General features: G+C 39.2%; 1 protein-coding gene across 2 annotated transcripts; it reads left to right on the top strand.

Annotated features, from left to right (window-relative positions):
- The first annotated feature begins 1,810 nt into the window (after positions 1-1,810).
- On the top strand, positions 1,811-18,096 carry smarcc1a (SWI/SNF related, matrix associated, actin dependent regulator of chromatin, subfamily c, member 1a). 2 transcript variants are annotated; one of them, XM_058747121.1, is made up of 28 exons: positions 1,811-2,036; positions 2,999-3,118; positions 3,853-3,938; positions 4,067-4,148; positions 4,301-4,393; positions 4,485-4,554; positions 4,679-4,748; positions 4,845-4,920; positions 5,085-5,210; positions 5,506-5,621; positions 5,995-6,122; positions 6,570-6,629; positions 6,721-6,758; positions 6,962-7,080; positions 7,787-7,858; positions 7,945-8,058; positions 8,206-8,359; positions 8,450-8,560; positions 8,643-8,702; positions 8,793-9,051; positions 10,435-10,596; positions 11,930-11,982; positions 12,240-12,381; positions 13,347-13,504; positions 13,680-13,814; positions 15,207-15,480; positions 16,342-16,485; positions 16,607-18,096. In XM_058747121.1, the coding sequence occupies exons 1-28, from the start codon at positions 1,851-1,853 to the stop codon at positions 16,702-16,704; spliced, it is 3,306 nt and encodes a 1,101-aa protein (XP_058603104.1). In that variant the 5' UTR covers positions 1,811-1,850; the 3' UTR covers positions 16,705-18,096. The 2 variants fall into 2 exon arrangements, with proteins under 2 accessions (XP_058603104.1, XP_058603105.1); XM_058747122.1 differs by lacking the exons at positions 1,811-2,036; positions 2,999-3,118; positions 3,853-3,938; positions 4,067-4,148; positions 4,301-4,393 and having other exon boundaries at positions 4,542-4,585.
- Positions 18,097-18,706: the final 610 nt, after the last annotated feature.

Here is an 18,706-nt window from a genome sequence, read left to right on the forward strand (position 1 = left end):
ATCTTATCTACAGCCTATTTCTAAATTTCTTGTAATCATACATGAAACAGGGCTTTATAGCTTCTCAAACTGGCCTGTTACATACTAATGTTCTTGAGTTTACACTGATATCCATTATCTGTTTTGAACAAAGGCATGTAAACTAAAGTCTAAAATGATCATTAAATGGTACATGGTTATGTACATTCAATTTTGTTTAAAATGCTATAATTTTGCATTACTTTAAAACATTTGATAAATTACTGATTACAAAATTGTACTTAAAACATTATTTTGTCTGAAATAAATAAATGAATACTTTCAAAGAACAATGAATTTCTAAATGTATGCTTTATGAAAATAATTGTGTTAAGCTGTATCTTTGAAACTTGTCCCTCACACTTTTTCTTTGGGCAAATGTGGTCACGTTGTGGTTTTCATTGTCCAAATGAGTAGCCCATATGAAACTCGACGGTTCGATCATTAAAGAGCCCAGATAGTCAGTAGGTGACCTTGTATTATACAGAAACAGAAGTCAGAGTTGAGAGAGGATGAGGCACATGCACATGCACATGATGTATTTCATGCCTACACTGCCATACATATGCATAACAAAGTAATTACGCGTTTTGTGAAAAGTGACTGAATGACTGAAAATCGGGTCTCTTTTATATAATATGGGCAATATGATTGATTATGCTCATATTAAGAGAGTAGAAATACTATGAAAAGTGTTTGTGCTTGCTGTTTACTGTATGAAAAAAACGATTCTGATGCTTCTGATTAAGTACAAGACATTATGATCTACTACGATGACCTGGAATTCTGGGAATCTTTTAAAAGTTGAGTATTAAAAGCATAATTATTCTGAGAAATTTGGTTTAAATAAAATAATAACATAACCATATAACGGCTCTGTCAAGTCAATGTGATTAGCTCAACAATAACAGAATGCTGCCTTATGTCATATTTTGAAAAAAGAATAAAAGATGATACGCCTGAAAACACAAGTCTGATGGAATAGCAAACAAGCTTCAGTTTAGTAATTACAGGACGTTTTGCTGCGTTATTGTGTTTTTTTCTTTTTTCCAAATAGACATTATTAATAATGTCCAATTAACAGTGATTGGAATGTAGTTTGTTAATAGCTATAAACATTTTTATAGACATTTAAATTAATTTAACATATTACAGTGGGTTGCTGTAGTCATTTTCTTGAGCTCCATCAATCATCTGAGAGCTTCTGATGGTGATGGTCACATAGAGTATGTCTTTAGCCAAACTGAATACAAGAGAAGTAGGCTATAAATCAAGGTATCATAGAACAATATTGTGGGTGGAAGTGGTGATGTATAGATATTTTAAAACACTGGATGTGCAATATTCATATAATAGAGGAAATAAAGGGAACAGTGACCACACTTTGTAACCACTAGATGGCACTATTTTCCCTGAATCTGTAATAATCTGTCTGTTTTGTGCCACTGGACATTACAAAATGATTACTGGCTCTAACTTCACTTGCATAGTGTGCATTCAATTTTGTTTAAAGTTATAATTTTTTAAATGTTTTGTATCCGAATTCTATTATCAGGAATACGAGTTCTGCCGAATTTTAATTTAAATATTATGAATTGTGTATCATTTTGAGAAGAAATATTGAATATATTCTTTATGCGATTAATTGTATATCTCTCCTCTTACAGTCTATGGTTCTGACAGAAGAAAAAACTAAATCTCGTTTGGTTTATACACAACGACATCTCGCGAGAGTTCCCTCAACCAACGACTCTTGTGTCGACCGTTGCGCAGGCGCAGTTCTGTTTTTAAACATTTTCCACGGACTAGCCTCTATCGCTAATAAAGAAACAATGGCGACAGCGGCGACTGCAGCGGGCGGAACGGGCTCCGGAGGACCATCGGCCGGCCAAGCGGGCGCCGGTTCCTCAATCGGACGGAAAAAAGACGGAGGGCCTTCTTCCAAATTTTGGGAGAGCTCAGAAACGGTGTCTCAGCTGGAGACAGTTCGGCTGTGGATCGGGAAACATTATAAGAAGGTCTGCGGCTCATGAGGCGCCCGTTGAATGGGGGCGCGCGCATCACACAATAGCTACAAGCAGCGGCACGCGTGCTTGCGTGTAGTTTATTCGCTATTATAAGCTATTTTTCGAAAGGGTCGAATCAGAGCAGTGGTGCAGATGTTGTTTGGGTTCCAGGCTGGCATTTTAGTCCGCAAGTTTTGCTCTTGTGTTGATTAAATCGGCAGTGTTGTGGGCTATTGAGTTAGCTTGCGCGCTAACGATAGTGATTGAGATGCGCGATCTGCCATAATAATGGCTGTGTCTTGAAATATGCCGAATTACTGTCTTCATTTGCAACATTTTTGGGACATGCTCTCTTCTTGATAAACCCCACTGCTTTTAATGTTAGAGAACTCTTTGTGGTTCTCCTCACAATGCTTCGGTTGTTTGTGTTGAAGTTTGTTTACGGATTCTCTAATGTTGATTCATTAGAACTTCTGCTGGTACCATGATTCAGTAATGGTATAATATTAGGTACGTACATATGGTACTGAATGATTAACACTGTTACCCATCATTGTGTTTACATGGTAGCCTACGGTATGTCAAGAATACCTTGATATTTACAACGTTGCTGTGTCCATTTAAACCATGGAACTTTTATTAGTGTTTTAGCTTTGTGGAAGAGATAAAAACGTGTGTATGTTGTTTATAATCAAGTGTGATGGTTTTCTTTGGAAGATATTTGTTGGCACTGGATGATTTCACCCTTGCTCTGTATTGTACAATTATAGTCTCATGTAATGCACTTTTGTGAATGAAGATCATGTATTATGCATGTTCAGAATTATTTCTTGAGATTAGGTTGCTAGATGTTTGCTAGAAACAGAACTTGAGGGTATTTTTGTATGATTACTGAAAACACCAACATAAAGATCCAATGTTTAGTTTTCTGATTGATTTTCTGGTATTTATTGTGGCTTTTCATTTTTCTGCAGTATGTCCAAACCGACTCTCCTACATGCAAAACCTTGGCTGCGCTGGTGGTGCAGTTGCTGCTGTTTCAGGAGGATGCATTTGGGCGTAGAGTCAGCAATCCTGCCCTTACCAAACTACCTGTGAGTCTGGATTTGCAGTGTTTACACTTCTTGTTCTTCACATCCCAAATCCTATAACACATCTTCAAAACGTAACTGAAGATAGTCTCCTAATTGAAAGTCCATTCATCCAAAGTTCATAAAACAGTAAATGTAATCCATATGAACTGAGTAGTTGAACAAGTAGGTGAACAGATTCAAATCAAACTTTTATTCACAGATAAGCATTGAGCAATGCACAAAAAAATAGAGCACATCAAATACAGTAAACAGAAGTTTAAACATTCTTGTTTGACACAAGAATCAATGAGGTTTATTGTGCACTGAGCAATTGTTGATCATATTTGATGGGCTTTATGTGTGCGTGTCAATCAGTGTTTGTGTAAATTAAAGCCAAAATTAATCATGTAAATTCATATAAAGTGATTGTCTCTTCAGAAAGCTTGAATTAAACCATTCCAATGATATGGATTCCTTTTATAATCTCTGTGAAATGTTTGAACATTAATATCTTCATTTGTGTTTCGAAGATGATTGAAAGTCTTATGGATGTGGAATGACATGAGGTTGAGTAATTGACAGAATTTTAAGTTTTAGGTGAATTATCCCTTAAATGTGCTCTTGTTCGTATAATGTATTGTTTCACATGTGAGACAGTACAAGTAGAGTGCCTTGTTCTTGGTAAAATTCTGCAGAAATGTGTACATTTCTATTTGCACACCAATGGGAAATTTTAAGTCATTTTGTCGTTCTAGGCAAAGAGCTTTCTGGATTTCAAACCCGGAGGAGCCCTTTGCCACATTCTGGGCTCTGCATACAAGTTCAAAAACGAGCAGGGCTGGTGAGTAGAATCTCAGGAAGGGTCAAAATAGAGATGGAATAATGCATGCAATGACAGCAGCCTCAGACAAGTAATACGTAAAAGCTAATGCTAATATGTTAAATATTGGTGTGCCTGTATTTCTTTAGGAGGAGGTTTGATCTGCAGAACCCATCCAGAATGGATAGAAATGTGGAGATGTTCATGACTATTGAGAAGACTCTTGTTCAGGTAGAGATCTATGTGCCGCGGTCCATGAATCTAAATATATAATAGTTCTCATTGTGAATGTACTTTGTTGATTTTGTCACACTTGGTTCTCCCAGTCCTGAATATGTAACGTTCTCTGTATGCGATAATGCACATCTCACTCTTCCCTGCAGAACAACTCTTTGACCCGACCAATTGTGTACATTGTGTCTGACATGGAGCAAAAACAAGCCAACAAGCTCAAAGACATCATTAAGAGACATCAGGTAAAAACAAAACATGAATCGATTAGGTCGTTGAAATTCCATCTTGTGTTTTTTTGCACTTATCTGATGTTTGTTTCACTCACACTTCTAGGGCACCATCACTGAAGATAAGTCAAAGGCCACTCATATTATTTACCCCTCCCCTGCCCAGGTTGAAGAAGGTTGGTGTTTGATTTTTATAACAAAAGACGGGTGAACAAAACTTCCTCAATCATTTCTTTTAATTGGACATTATATTTGGTGTTTTCTTGAACTTACCTTTTGAATTCTGCTTCTACCTTTCAGAGGAATGGCTACGTCCTGTCATGCGCAAAGAAAAGCAAGTTTTGGTTCACTGGGGTAATTACCCTGACAGGTTGGTAGTGTATATTTACACACATACTGTATGTTTGTGTGAAATGGAAATATTCATTCTAATTTAAATGATAAATTATATTATTTAACTCTGCAGTTATGACACATGGGTATCCACAAGTGATGTGGATGGAGATGTTGAGGATCCACCAAGTTCTGAGAAACCATGGAGGGTAAGGGGATCTGTAAATGTTTTGATAGGTTTCCTAAATCGCAGTTTTAAAATAAACGCATTTCAAAAGCCTTACAATATGAAGCATAAACACATTTTGATATAAGTGATACAGCCAGCTTCAGTTTTCCAGCGTTTTCTCAGTGCGTTCTACGATCCCCTCAGGTGCATGCTAAATGGGTCATCGACACAGATGCTTTCAACGAGTGGATGAATGAGGAAGATTATGAAGTGGATGAGAACAAGAAGCCTGTGAGTTTTCGCCAGCGGATCTTCCCAGGGGAGGAAGTGGTAAGAGACCCAAAGACACGAGCACTAAAGAAATAGATATGGTGCACGTTCACTCAGATTTCCGTTGTGTTGCTAAGCCAGACCCTTTGAGGTCTTGGCAGGGTTTGTTCTGTCACTGTCTGTGTGTCTGTCAATCATCCTCTAAAGCTCTTCCTCGCTGCCTCACCCTCACGTACCTCACCCACCCACCCAAATGTCCCCTCAGCACCCGCCTCCCCCTTGTGTGTAAGACCGTTCCATTCTCTCATTCTCTCGCTCTTTCTCTCATCCTTCACCCCTCCATGGTTCTGATCAGTCTTCCCGTACACCCGATCGCAAGGACCGCAAGTCCCTGGTTTCCGGCAAAAAGAGGAGACGCTCTCCATCCCCACCCAGCACCCCTGCAGAGTCCCGCAAAAAGGGCAAGAAAGGGTAACTATCTTGTTGGAGTCTGATAAATAAATATAAATATGCACAACAGTTCTGTAAATTTTTTTAAATGTTTTTAAAGAAGTCTCTTATGCTTACCAAGACTGGTTTTATTTGCTAAAGATACAATTAAAACAGGAATATGACGAAATATTACAGTTTTAAATAATTGATTTCTATTTCAACTTTTTAAAATGTTTTACAATTTACTTTTTGTAATGACAATGCTGATTTTTCAGCAGCCATTACTCCAGTCCTCAGAGTCACATGATGTTAATCTACTGCTTTTTATGCGAGAAACATTTCTTGTATAAAATTTAATTAGTCGTGATAATTTTAAATGTAACGGTCTCATTCATTCATTTACCTCAAACAGGAATCCTGGATCACAGGGGAGACGCCGTGGACATCAAAATGAAGACGAGCAGGATGAAGACCTCACAAAGGACCTGGAAGATCCCTCCCCTGTACCAGGAATGGAGGAAGTTACATTGCCAAAGAATGGTCAGTCTTCTTGATTAATAGTCCCTTATTTGAACAGATGGTGTTTTTTTTAACAGTGCAAGGAATAATCAAAGAGCTACTGCCATTGTACACTTGATCTTAACCCTGGGTTACTTAGGGTAGCTTTTCCCTGTTAGTAGTAGTACACTTAGTAAGTGACTTTGGGGGGGAAAAAAAGCCTGGTTGACAACTACTTGCTTGAATTAAATGTCTGAGCTTTCTTTTTTCTGAGCTTTTTATTTCATAGTTCATAGCACCTTGTTTTAAAGCCCCACTGGATGCATGGAAATTCAGTGCATGGCTAAAATAGACACTCTGCTATTACAAGCTGCGCCCTACTTACTGTGTCCTACATTACACTGAAAGCTTTTGAATTTTATTGTATTGGAATTGCCTGTCTGATACATCATCAGCTTTGGTTAATGTTCTCTGCCTCTCTGCTTGCAGTTAATCAGAAAAAGGACAGTGAGAACACACCAGTGAAAGGCGGAACGGTTGCTGATTTGGGTGAGTATTTTGCTTATTTGTTGTGGGTATGAATGTGATATCTCATCAGAGGAAATGTAAATGATCACATTAATTTTGTTTACCCTCTTAGATGACCAGGAAGATGATTCACTAGCATCTGGTGGCAAGGTAGAGTCTCTTTACATTGTAATCCAGTCATGTTTTTGGACAGTTTCTCTCCATTATTATATCAGATGCACAGCATTTTGTAGCTCTTGCACTTTAACCATAAATTTTTTTTTTTTTAAGTAGTCCATCAATATGACTTTAGTGCCGAGCCATTTATACAGAGTCAGATGGTTCTGAAAGTGTTTACGAATTGTAATTGGCAGGAGGAAGATGAACAGGGCAAAACGGAGGTCAATCGTCTGATTGACTCTGAGGACAACGTGACTGAACAAACCCATCACATCATTATACCCAGCTATGCTGCCTGGTTCGACTACAACAGGTATTAAATCCCTTCCACAACATGCTTTTTCAGTGTCCTGAGAGCCTGTTTGGATGGAAGTAGTGTTATAGACCGGTGCTTCTCAACCTTTTTGAATTGTCCAACACAATATTTGAAGACTCTCCCTCATATGCTGTGATATTTCCTCTGGTATGTTCTGATGTAGTTATGATATAGCTGCTTCTGTACAGCCTTTTGTTTTATTTTTTTTTTTTATTATTAAAAATCAAGGGTTTGCCCATATTAAGTTAACTGCAAATATTTCAAGAGCTTTTTTCTTTAATAAAACAATACTCAATTTTAAAATGAAATAATTACATTTTATAATAAAGTAGTTTTACATTTTTAACAAAAAAATTGTTTGAATTTTGATTTAGAATTGTTTAACTTGTAAAATAATTGAACTGAAGTCATCCCCTTGGAAGTTTGCTGAGGCCACCTAGTGGAACCCCGGCACCTTGATTGAGAACCACTGTATTAGACACACATAGTTCGGTTTAGAGAAGAATTTTTGGTTAAGCTGGAATGTTTTTTTTTTTTTAAAGATAAAAATGCATTTAAAAAAATGATGTTCCAACTTAACCAAAAATATAATGTATGATATTTGTCTAGTTTTTCTCAGTTCAATCCTGAAAAAGCCGACTATACCTTTTCTTAGTTGGGAATGTCATTGCATATTCACATTTTTCTTTTCTTTTTTTCCTAGTATACATGAAATTGAGAGGCGTGCCTTGCCTGAGTTCTTCAATGGCAAAAACAAATCTAAGACTCCAGAGATGTAAGTTTGCACACTTAATTCGCAATAAAATTTTATTCACATTTTCTTTCTCAACTTTAATACTCTGTTTATTACCTCTTCCTTAGCTATCTGGCTTATCGTAACTTCATGATTGACACATACCGGCTGAATCCTCAGGAGTACCTGACCTCCACCTCCTGCAGGAGAAACCTCACTGGAGATGTGTGTGCGGTCATGAGGTCAGAATTTTCATTTACATTCATAATTTATTAGAATATTATGCAGAGAGCCTTGCATAAAGTTAAGTAGGATCATTTCTTTTATTTGTAGTTATATATTTACCTTTAGTGTTGTCTTTTCTTTTCTTTTTTTCTCCCCTCCCCCAGAGTGCATGCCTTTTTGGAGCAGTGGGGGCTGGTGAACTACCAGGTTGATGCTGAGAGCAGACCTCTCCCCATGGGCCCTCCACCAACCCCACATTTCAACGTTCTGGCTGATACTCCCTCTGGCTTGGTGCCACTGCACCACCGCCCCCCACAGGTGAGACTGGAGTGACTTCCCTTTTTATTCCCAGAAGGCACAAGCTTTCTTGTGAAACAGTTGCAATGAAGTCTTTGCTTTTCATCCCAGGTTCCCCCTGCTCAGCAGATGCTGAACTTCCCAGAGAAGGGCAAAGACAAGCCAACTGACCTGCTGAACTTTGGCCTGCGTACAGACATTTACTCGAAGAAGAATCCCAAGGCAAGTCACCTAAGACTAGACCTAGTTATCAATGCTTTTTTTTTTCTTTTATAGTTTCTTGATGTGATAATTTGCCTTACAGGGTAAAGGGGCTGCAGGTGGGAGAGAGTGGACTGAGCAAGAAACATTGCTTCTGTTGGAGGTGAGATCTGAATCAGTGGGCATCATAAACTCAGGATTCTCCTTTCATACCACTTTGTTTTAATAATATATTTTAAACTAATCATTCCAGGCTTTGGAGATGTATAAGGATGACTGGAACAAGGTTTCGGAGCATGTGGGCAGCCGTACACAAGATGAGTGCATCTTGCACTTCCTACGGCTGCCCATAGAGGATCAATACCTGGAGAGCTCTGAAGCCTCTCTAGGCCCTTTGGCTTACCAGCCGATCCCCTTTAGCCAATCAGGAAATCCTGTTATGAGCACTGTTGCATTCCTTGCCTCTGTGGTCGACCCGCGTGTGGCGGCGGCTGCTGCCAGAGCAGCTTTGGGTATGTTTTAAAGTTTTGGTGTATCCACCTTATTTTTAACGTAAGAGAGAATGTAGCTATTTGTAATTTCAATGTGCTTGGCTTCTGGTGTCATTAATTACACATCAGTTTGGGGTGAGAAATTACCCCCAAAAGATGAAGTCATCGTTGTGTTAAATGAGAAAAGCAATGAATAGACATTACAAAAAGGAGCTTTAGCCGTGTTTTGAGTCAACAGAATTTATTACACAAACTTTTAAGGCTACAATGTGACCATATCATTCTTTTCCGAAGTGGCATTTAGGTATTTAGTCAAACTGTTCAGAGGTAGCATGAATGACCTGATACGTAATGCTATAAATGAATGGATTTTAAATGGGCATCAATGGGATTTAAAAATTGAATATTGAAATATGAAATTATTTTTTCATTGAAATGACACTCTAAATTTGAAACTAAAACTGCAAGTAGGTGGCGGCAAGACACTGTCTTAATGAGTGAGTCATTTATTCATTAAACAGTTTCGTTAAGAACACTGATTCATTCAGAAACTAAGCAAGTGACTGGCTTTGTAAATGGCTCATTGAATCATTGGCTCACTCAATTCGTTAAAAAAAATGCTTATTCATTCTTTAATGTAACACCACTGTGGCTTTGTTCGGAAGTGTTTCCGTTGCTGAAATTGAGAAAGGAAAAAAAAATTAAAATGCTGTTTAAAGCCCGGAACACACCAAGCCGACGCTGACAAACTAGTGGTGACGAAAGCAGACTGGGTGATCAGCTCACGTCGGCAGTGTCTCGGTCCAAAGTTGCCCTGACGCTTGACACCCGACGGCCGAGTAGCACGTCAGTTCTGCGCCTTTCTCGTGCACTGGCCATCTGAACAGACAATCAGAATGATCAGATGGCCCGACTGACTGACGAGCTCCGATGCCGATTCAACATGCCGAATCGGCCGAAAAAAACCAGACAAGGACCAACTTCAGCCGATGGTGCGGAACACACTGAGAAAACAAAAACTGCGGCTTGGTGTGTTCCGGGCTTAAAATGTAACAGTGTTGATTTGTTTATTGAACTGTTGTATTTGCAATAGTGCAGATATTTGGGGGAAAATTTATATATTTTTTCTGTTATTATTTGCCCCAAATTAACTTGTGGAATCAACAGCCCTAGTTTTATATAACTTTAATTTATTGTAACCATAAATAAACTGTTTTGTAGCACGAAGCCAGTTATTCTTCTAGCTATTCGATAGTGTCTAAGAATTGGAAGTCTTGCACATACAGAGCTTCTGCATTGCAAAATAAGGTGGTTCTGGAACTTTAATAGCTCACAACGAACAACATTTTGTGTTATTGTCTGTATTTTAAGATGGGGTTTTTTTTCTGTCCATTGCATTTGTAGAGGAGTTCTCGCGTGTGCGTGAGGAAGTTCCCACAGAACTGGTGGAGGCTCATGTGAAGAAGGTACAGGAAGCCGCTCGCAGCACAGGAAAAGTAGACCCTGCGTTCGGCCTGGAGAGCAGTGGCATTGCCGGTACAGCTCCTGAGGAACCAGAGAAGACGGGTAATTTTGCATGCAGTGAAATTAGGAAAACTCATCAACAGATGTGATGGGTGGGTTTTCCATCTTGCCAATTGTTCCAGTGTAGTTCTAGCTTCTTCCACCAGGTGGCATCAGATTGGTACTTATGGACTAATAGACAAACCCAATGACCCTGATCAGCTGTGCATGGGCTTGCCGTGATTTAATGACAGTTGGAGTCAAATAAAAAAGAATATGATATAAATATCACCTACACACCTTTCTAAACTTTATAGACCTTGTATAATATATTAACTGTGAGACAGCACAGCACCAGAGGCAGCGTGGGACTGCGTACAATGGTAGCCGATGGCTTTATGCAGTGCTGGCAGATGCGGCACAGACGTGGGAGGGGTTGAAACTGGGTCAGTGGAGTGACCTAGTGTGACATGGTGTGCCAGTGCAGGCTTTGCCACACATACCTTATTAAAGGCTCCAACGTCATATGCCACAACTCTTTGTTCAGCTCTGATGCTCTAATGCCAGTTCATTAGGTCATTCACACACTTGGTCATGCTGTACTCTTGCTTAATGGCTGGTTCGTTATGTTTTGTGTTTTTTGCCTTTTGTGTGCTATCAGGCTGTAGTTTGACTTTTCGATGCATTTGTTTAACAGTGTTCACACTGTGATACCTCATCGTCCTCTATGGCTACATTTTTCCCCTCACGTGTTCACTGCTGTTGAAAAGTTTGGGGTCAATCAGATTTTCTTTTTTTAAAGAAATATCTTAATGTAGCAAGGCTGCATTAAATTGATCAAAAAGTGATCATTAAAAAATTATATTTTAATTAAATGCACGAAAAAATATCAAGCAGCAAAAAGTGTTTTCATCATAGATAGTAAGAAATGTTTCTTGAGCACCAAATCATATTTGAATTATTTCTAAAGGATCATTTGATGCTGAAGACGGGAGTAAAGGCTGATGAAATTCAACTTTGTATCACAAAATTACATTTTGAAACATTAAGACAGTTTTTACATAAAATTATAATGATGCAAAATGTAATATTCCTTTAGGTAATGTAATTTCTGTAATAATTTACAGTATTGCTTTTTACTGTGGTTTTGACCGAGTAAATGCAGCCTTGTTGAGGGGTTACTTTTAAAAAACATTATTTTTAGGCAGTTTTGGGCTGCATTAAGAGGGACATATTGACAAGCTCATAAAAATCAATTTGAGCCAAAAATAGTGTTTTACTGCAGCTGAATTGCTTTCTAAGATATATATTTTTTTTCTTTAGGTTTCTTTTTGTCCAAGGCACTCTAGCACATTGCATTTGCTGTTTTAATCTAATTTTTTCCCTTTACTCGCAGAACCTACAGAGACTGAGAAGATGGACACTGACTCGGATTCCCAGCCTGACAAGGTCAGATATGGCCCTACCACCAGTAGTCATTTGTATTTGCTACTATGTCATGTTTATGGATGGATTAGAATCAGATCAGAAGTGATTTATCATTTCCCAGCATTATTGGGATTCCTTACAATGCGCCTCTCCATATTGAGTCTAGTTCTTCCAAGTTCACTTTCTATAAAGTCATTTGTACCATCGCTTCACTTGCATTTCAGTTGTCTCATGCTGTCTGACTCACGTCTCGCCATTCCCCATCTCATCTGTTGCAGGCGGAGTCAAAGGATGAAGCAGAGAAGCCCAGCGAGTCTGCGGAAAAGCCGACAGAGACAGAGAAGGAAAAGAATGAGACTACAGAGAAATCTGAGCCGCAGGAAGAGGAAGAGAGTGAGGGAGGAGAATCTAAGACAGCAGGTACAGACACTGGCAGCCACAGTGCCAACGAATGCTCATGGGCTTTCCTGAAATCTGACACACGCTTGCTGAGATCTGCTTAATGCCTGTTAAATTGAGCAATAATGCGTGTGTGTGTGTGATGCATGTTTGAGTTGCTACACCCCTTCCTTTTTTAAAGCACTGGACTTTACACATTATCAAAAAGTTACTTTTTAAAGTTACCATTTCAAAAGATGGTGTTCACCCAAAATTTAATTTACTCAAGTCTGAGTTTCTTTTTTTTGCTGAACACAAAAGATATTTGAATAATGTAGGTAGTATAGAAAAAAAAAAATACTATGGAAATCAATGGGAACTATCAACTGTTTGGTTACCCACATTCTTCAAAATATCATCTTTTGTGTTCAGCAGGGAGAAAGTAGTTCATACAGGTTTGAAATAACTTGAGGGTGAGTAAATGATGACATTTTATTTTTGGGTGAACTCTCCGTTTAATACAAAAGTAAAAATGTTAGCAAAGATAAAGCTGGTAAATAAAATGAAATAAATAGTGGTAACAAATGCTTTACATCATCTTTTCTGTAAATCCAAATACATAAAATCAAATGAGCTGCTAGATTTAGATACAGTGTGCTGTTAAAACAAACAAGAACTGCTACGTTTCACTGTAAAGTGCATGTTGACCTTAACTTACTATCCACCACCAAAGTCAAAAATTAAAAACGTAATTTAAGTTTGTGAGTCTATTCGAATCAGTAGAATATAGAATCATGATTCATGTGTTTGTTTGTTTTTTCTTCTTTCCCTGTTTTCTGCCTGTTTTGCAAAAATCTATAAAAGTAATGAATTTTTGTTTTATTCCCCTGCCTGCAAGTGCCATGGAAATAAATGTTCGATATGTGTATTTAAAAAAAAAAAAAAATTCTAATTATGCTCTAAAATGACTAATGGGTCTGTACTTTTTTTTTATTCTCATGTTCCAGAGAAAGACAAAGAGGAGGACATGGAGACCACAGAGGAAGGGAAGGAGGGTGAGGAAGAAAAGGAGGAAGGAAAGAAAAAGCTTGAGTTGGATATCGGAGAGGGCAACATCGCCACCGCTGCCGCTGCTGCTCTGGCCTCTGCTGCCACCAAGGCAAAGGTAATGCAATGCTCAGACTTCAACAGGGACTGGGTACAATGTTTATCAATTCTTTAACTTCCTTTGTTGGCACCAATAGTAACTGTGTGCTTTGTGCAGCTGTCTCCAATCAAAGCGTTTTTATCACCCTGGCAGCTAACTTGGTTTCATGTGCTGTTGTTTTTCTGTGTCTCAGCACCTGGCTGCAGTGGAAGAGAGGAAGATCAAATCTCTTGTGGCTCTGCTGGTAGAGACTCAGATGAAGAAGCTGGAGCTCAAACTCAGACACTTTGAGGAGCTGGAGACCATCATGGACCGTGAGAAAGAAGCAGTAAGTATTGAATCTGGCTATCAAGAACAGGTCACCCTAAAATCAGAAATAATACATTTATATTGATTTTATTTATAATTTTTTGCATTGTGACTTTTGCTCGCTGTAGTAAGTTATAGTATTGTTGAATTATTTATCAATAAAATGATCTATTATCATTGTTCAGGTTTTGAAAAAATTAAGAAAAAAACCCTTAAATTTGTTTCTCTGCTCAGTAAAGTCAATGATTTTGTATTTTCCCCTCTGTGATGCAGTAGCTACTAACTAGTTGTAGTATGAGATTGTAACTTACACCTGCTTTGCTAGTGCTGTGCTTTGTGTCCTGTAGTCTTATGTCTGCATACCAGAGGCGCTGTCCACAAGAGACTTGGAGAGCTCTACAAAATGCTTAAGCAAATCTAGCTGAAGATAGTAACCCAATTTAGCTGCTGTAAATAGTGCATGAAAGATGTGTCTTTATATAGCCCAGCCCAGTGGTACTTCATTTCCTCCTAGTGTTCATAAATTCACTAAATACAGCTTTGATTTTAGTTAAGCATGTTAGTGACTTCTGCACAGGCTAGCATCACCCGCTCTTTCTTTAGAAAATGCAAAAAAGGTTTGTTTCTGCAGTAGTGATTTCTGCTCACAGGAACATTTTTGTGCCAATTTAGTGGCATGAATAGGGTTCACGCCATATTTGTGACGCATTCTTCTGGTGGGTATTTGCGTAACTTCTAAAGCCACAGCATAAAGATGGCATGTGTGACCAGTATTGGTATATGTAAGTGGTCCACACTGGTTCCCAAAATAAAATGTATTGTTGTTATTGAATAAGGAAAGTAATGTTTTTGTATAAAATAATCTATTTTTGATTTTACTTTTTTGTGGACTGAACATTCAAATGTGGTTTGAAGGTATTTTTTAAATAAATTAACTAAATTCAGTAATTTAGGTGGTATATATATATATATATATATATATAACTATATATATATATATATATATATATATATATATATATATATATTTATTTATTTTTTCTGAAATGTAATTTTTTTTTTTTTTTTCATGCATCTCATGATTAGCACCATATTGAGATGCCATTATGGACGTAACCAGATGACAAATTTCCAGTTTTCATGTTTCTAGTTCTACACTGATAGCTTCCTACCTTTTTTTGCATTATGCACAAATTTATATCAAAGAACCAGCTGTAAATAGACCAGATGTTGACTGCACTGCCCAAACAAATAGAACCGATTAGAGTGCTTGCAAAATGCGTTCTAATGATTGGATTTGAAGAACAAATCGAAATTGTGTGCTGTTAGTAAAGCCTTGGTAATAAATTTAAACTTTTCCCCTTGCCCCATAAAGCTGAGTTGATTTTAACAGGAGTTTTTCCCTTTATAGCTGGAGCTCCAGAGGCAGCAGCTTTTGACAGAGCGACAAGCATTCCACATGGAGCAGTTGAAGTACGCTGAGATGAAGGCTCGTCAGCAGATGGAGCAGCAGGCAGCTGCGCAGCAGAATGCAGGAGGCCATCATGGACCACCTCCACATGGCCCACCTCCCCACGGCCCACCTCCAGGCATGCACCCTGGACACCCAGGACATCCCGGACACCCAGGTCCCGGATTTCCCCCCATGCACCATCCCATAGGTCCCCACCATGTCCCTCAGACAGGTCAGCATACACCCTGGTCTTCCGGTTTTGTGTTTGAGGTCTTCTTTTGGGTTGCTCCTTTTTGTACAAAACATTCATTCTAGGCTGCATTCTCAGAGCACACACAGAAAGCCACCTGGAGAACAGCTTGAGCTCTTTTATGGAGCTTAACGCAGCTCTTTTTAATATCAAGCTTGTCCTGCAGTAGTCTGCATTTTACGACAGTCGTGTTACATGATTTGACTGATTTGGACATTAAATGTGGGCTTTTAATGAGGGCCACAAGTGCACCACATGTTTGGAATGTGGCACAGTGATCGTTTTCTCGATTGACTTTTTGTATCGTTGGAAGCTGAAATGGAAACTAAAATTTGATTAATTGCACATCCCTAATGAGTCTCAAAAAGGTTGTAAGTCTTAATTTGCCATTCCACAAATTAAGGCCTTAAATTGGCGCAGAAGGCCTTAAGTTTATAAAGTCATGGCATTAAATACTGCATGCACTGCAAAAACAAAATAATTCTGTGTTTGTTTTTCCAATGTTAATATCTAAATATTCTTAGATCAAAATATGTTTACTTGAGATGAAAAATTAAGATATTTAACAATTAAGTGAGTTTGTGCTTAAAACAACAAATATCTATCAATAAGATCAGGACAATAAACTTTTCCCTTTTAAAAATGCTAGTTTTTCTCTGTTAGCAGATTTTTTTTTTTTTTTTTTCTGTTCCCTTCCATTTTATTCCTTAAATTTTCTTTACTTGATCTTAAAGTCTTAAATTTACCATCTCAAAACCTGCAGAAACCCTGCTTTTCCAAAAGCGAATATTCTCTAGTACATCAATGGGTCTCTCTTCAAGTGTCTTTTGTTGCTTTGTTCAGGACCAATGGTTGGACCAGGCCAGCCCATGCCAGGTCAGCCTATGCCAGGCCGAATGATGCCTGGACCTTCCCCAGTTGGACCCCAACAGGGTGGCATGCTGCCCATGATGGGCCCTCGACACCCCGGACCACCCAACGGCATGTGTGAGTATCCGTTCTATCGCTAGATCCCGTCCTCTTGTTCCTGTGCAAGGCACATTTGTCCTGGGCTCTATATATATTTTTTTTTCGCCGCGTTTTTAAAACAACATTTGTTTCTTTTTAGACCCAGTTCCACCTCCAACCGCACAGCCTGACGGGATGCCCCCTGGCCCAGTGGGACCTTCTGTATCTGCGCCCCCTCCTCGTGCTGCTGAAAACTAAACTATTCCCCCCCCGTCCCCGCACACAATGTACACATCCACACACAGATACACACATAAATCCAGATTAATCCGGGATCCCCACGGACCTGCTGTCGTCGCCCTCTGTAGTTTCGCCTTGCTGATGGGTGGGTCATCTCTAAATCCTCTCGATCGAGCTGAGCACTCACCTCCTCACCCGCAAACATTCACACGCTCAGGGCACAAAGTCAAGAGTGCTGCCGTTCCTGCATCTCTTGGCTAGTAATAGCACTGGCTTCTGTTCTGTTTCTCTCCTCTTTGTTTGTTTTCGAGAGCGTTACACAGACTCCTGCAGAACTTCGCTGTCCGGCTCTTCCCTGTAATGTGACTGATTGAATCATATGTGTATATTGTGCTAATCCACGTAAGCTAAATGCTCGAAGATCGAAATCACACTGTAGCTACGAGCCGGTCCGCAGCGTCCTGTCTCATCTGGAGTCCTGTGGCGCGCAGAGAACCTTTCCACTGCCTTACGTGTTTGTGGTGCAGTATCCATTTCAGCAGGGTTCCCGGTGGCTTCCTCGAGCTTCCTTTTAATATTTACATCCACATCTAGCTGATAATCTACCTCGCCGGTGCAATTGTACGCAATCTGTGCACGGTGTGTGAAACAGATTTGCTTTATGGTACTCTGCTTGGTCAGCCACGCTGTGACCCAGAGATCAATGAAAGATCGTAACTCACACCGCCACGAGTGCTCCGCTGTCCTAAACGCGTCCCGAGTACTGTAACGCCGAACGAGAGCCCACCAAACTGCTGTTTTTAGAGATGTACCCACACACGCATTAACCTTTGTTTGCTTCAGATGTACGAACACACACAAACACACACAAACACACATTAAAAACCTCCGTTTTGTTCTCTCGAAGAATGCAAATGGAGGTGTATATGGTATCACACTGAAGTGATGGAGGAACTTTGCTTATCTTAGGTGTAGCTGGCCTTTTGTGCTCCTCCCTTAGGTGCTGACAGAGTAGCTGCCCCGCCTCGCTCTACCTCTCTCACTTTACTACCTCTCTTTTCTCTTTCTCTCTTCCTGTTATGGCTGTTCTCTTTCTCTCTTTTCTTTGTGTGTGCCCATGTGACTGCTGCATTACTGCTGTGTGGAGGCTGTCGTCCTCCTCCTCCTCAGGTGAACCAAGCCCTCACTTCAACACGGCCCGGCCCACTACACTACACACACACACACACACACACACACACACAGACACAGACACAGATACACACGCATTTCCTCTTCCAAAACTTTCCAGGCTGTATATCACCGAAAAACGGGGTGAAACCCTGCCCTCCCCAATCCCCATATATATCTTTTATTGCTTTTTATTTTATGGTAATGTATTTTTAAGAAAATAAAGTTTGTGTAGACTCAGTTATCGCTGTTCTTGGAAGTTTGTAGCTTTCTCTTTTCATTTTTACCCGGCACATTGATACTGAGACCTGAACACTGTCAAAATAAAGTGGGTTTGTTTTTGTAAAACTGCTTTCTGTTTCAGTTCTAGCGATTCCTCTGGTTTATGTGTTTGAATTTTAAGAGCGGATTAATCTCACAAAAAAGGGCTTTTCACCCTGAAATCATAAGAAACAAAAATTCATAACTTGACTTTTTAGGAATGTTTTTTGCGCAGTGATTATGGTTTCCTCACAGGTTTAAAAAATATATATCATTTTGGAGTTTATATCTCTCAATATTGACTTTTTTTTCCCTCATAAAATCAGAATTGCAAGATTTTTTTTTTAATCCCTTTTTTGGTGTTTTATTTATTTATTTTTACAATTGCCCATCATTTTCTCCAAATGCACTTTGGCAAATATAAATCCTGCTCTGTGAGGAGGAAAAAACATGCAGGAATTATAACAACCTCATGTAATGTAATCTCTAACCCGGATAATCCGGCATGTGGAAGAGTTGACTCGCATGTGGAGGGCTGGAACGCGTTAGACTGTGCCCGATAAGCAATGGGGGTTAGTTGTTTTTCACA

The sequence above is a fragment of the Onychostoma macrolepis genome, chromosome 16 (genome assembly GCF_012432095.1).
Source record: "Onychostoma macrolepis isolate SWU-2019 chromosome 16, ASM1243209v1, whole genome shotgun sequence".
NCBI lineage: Eukaryota > Metazoa > Chordata > Actinopteri > Cypriniformes > Cyprinidae > Onychostoma > Onychostoma macrolepis.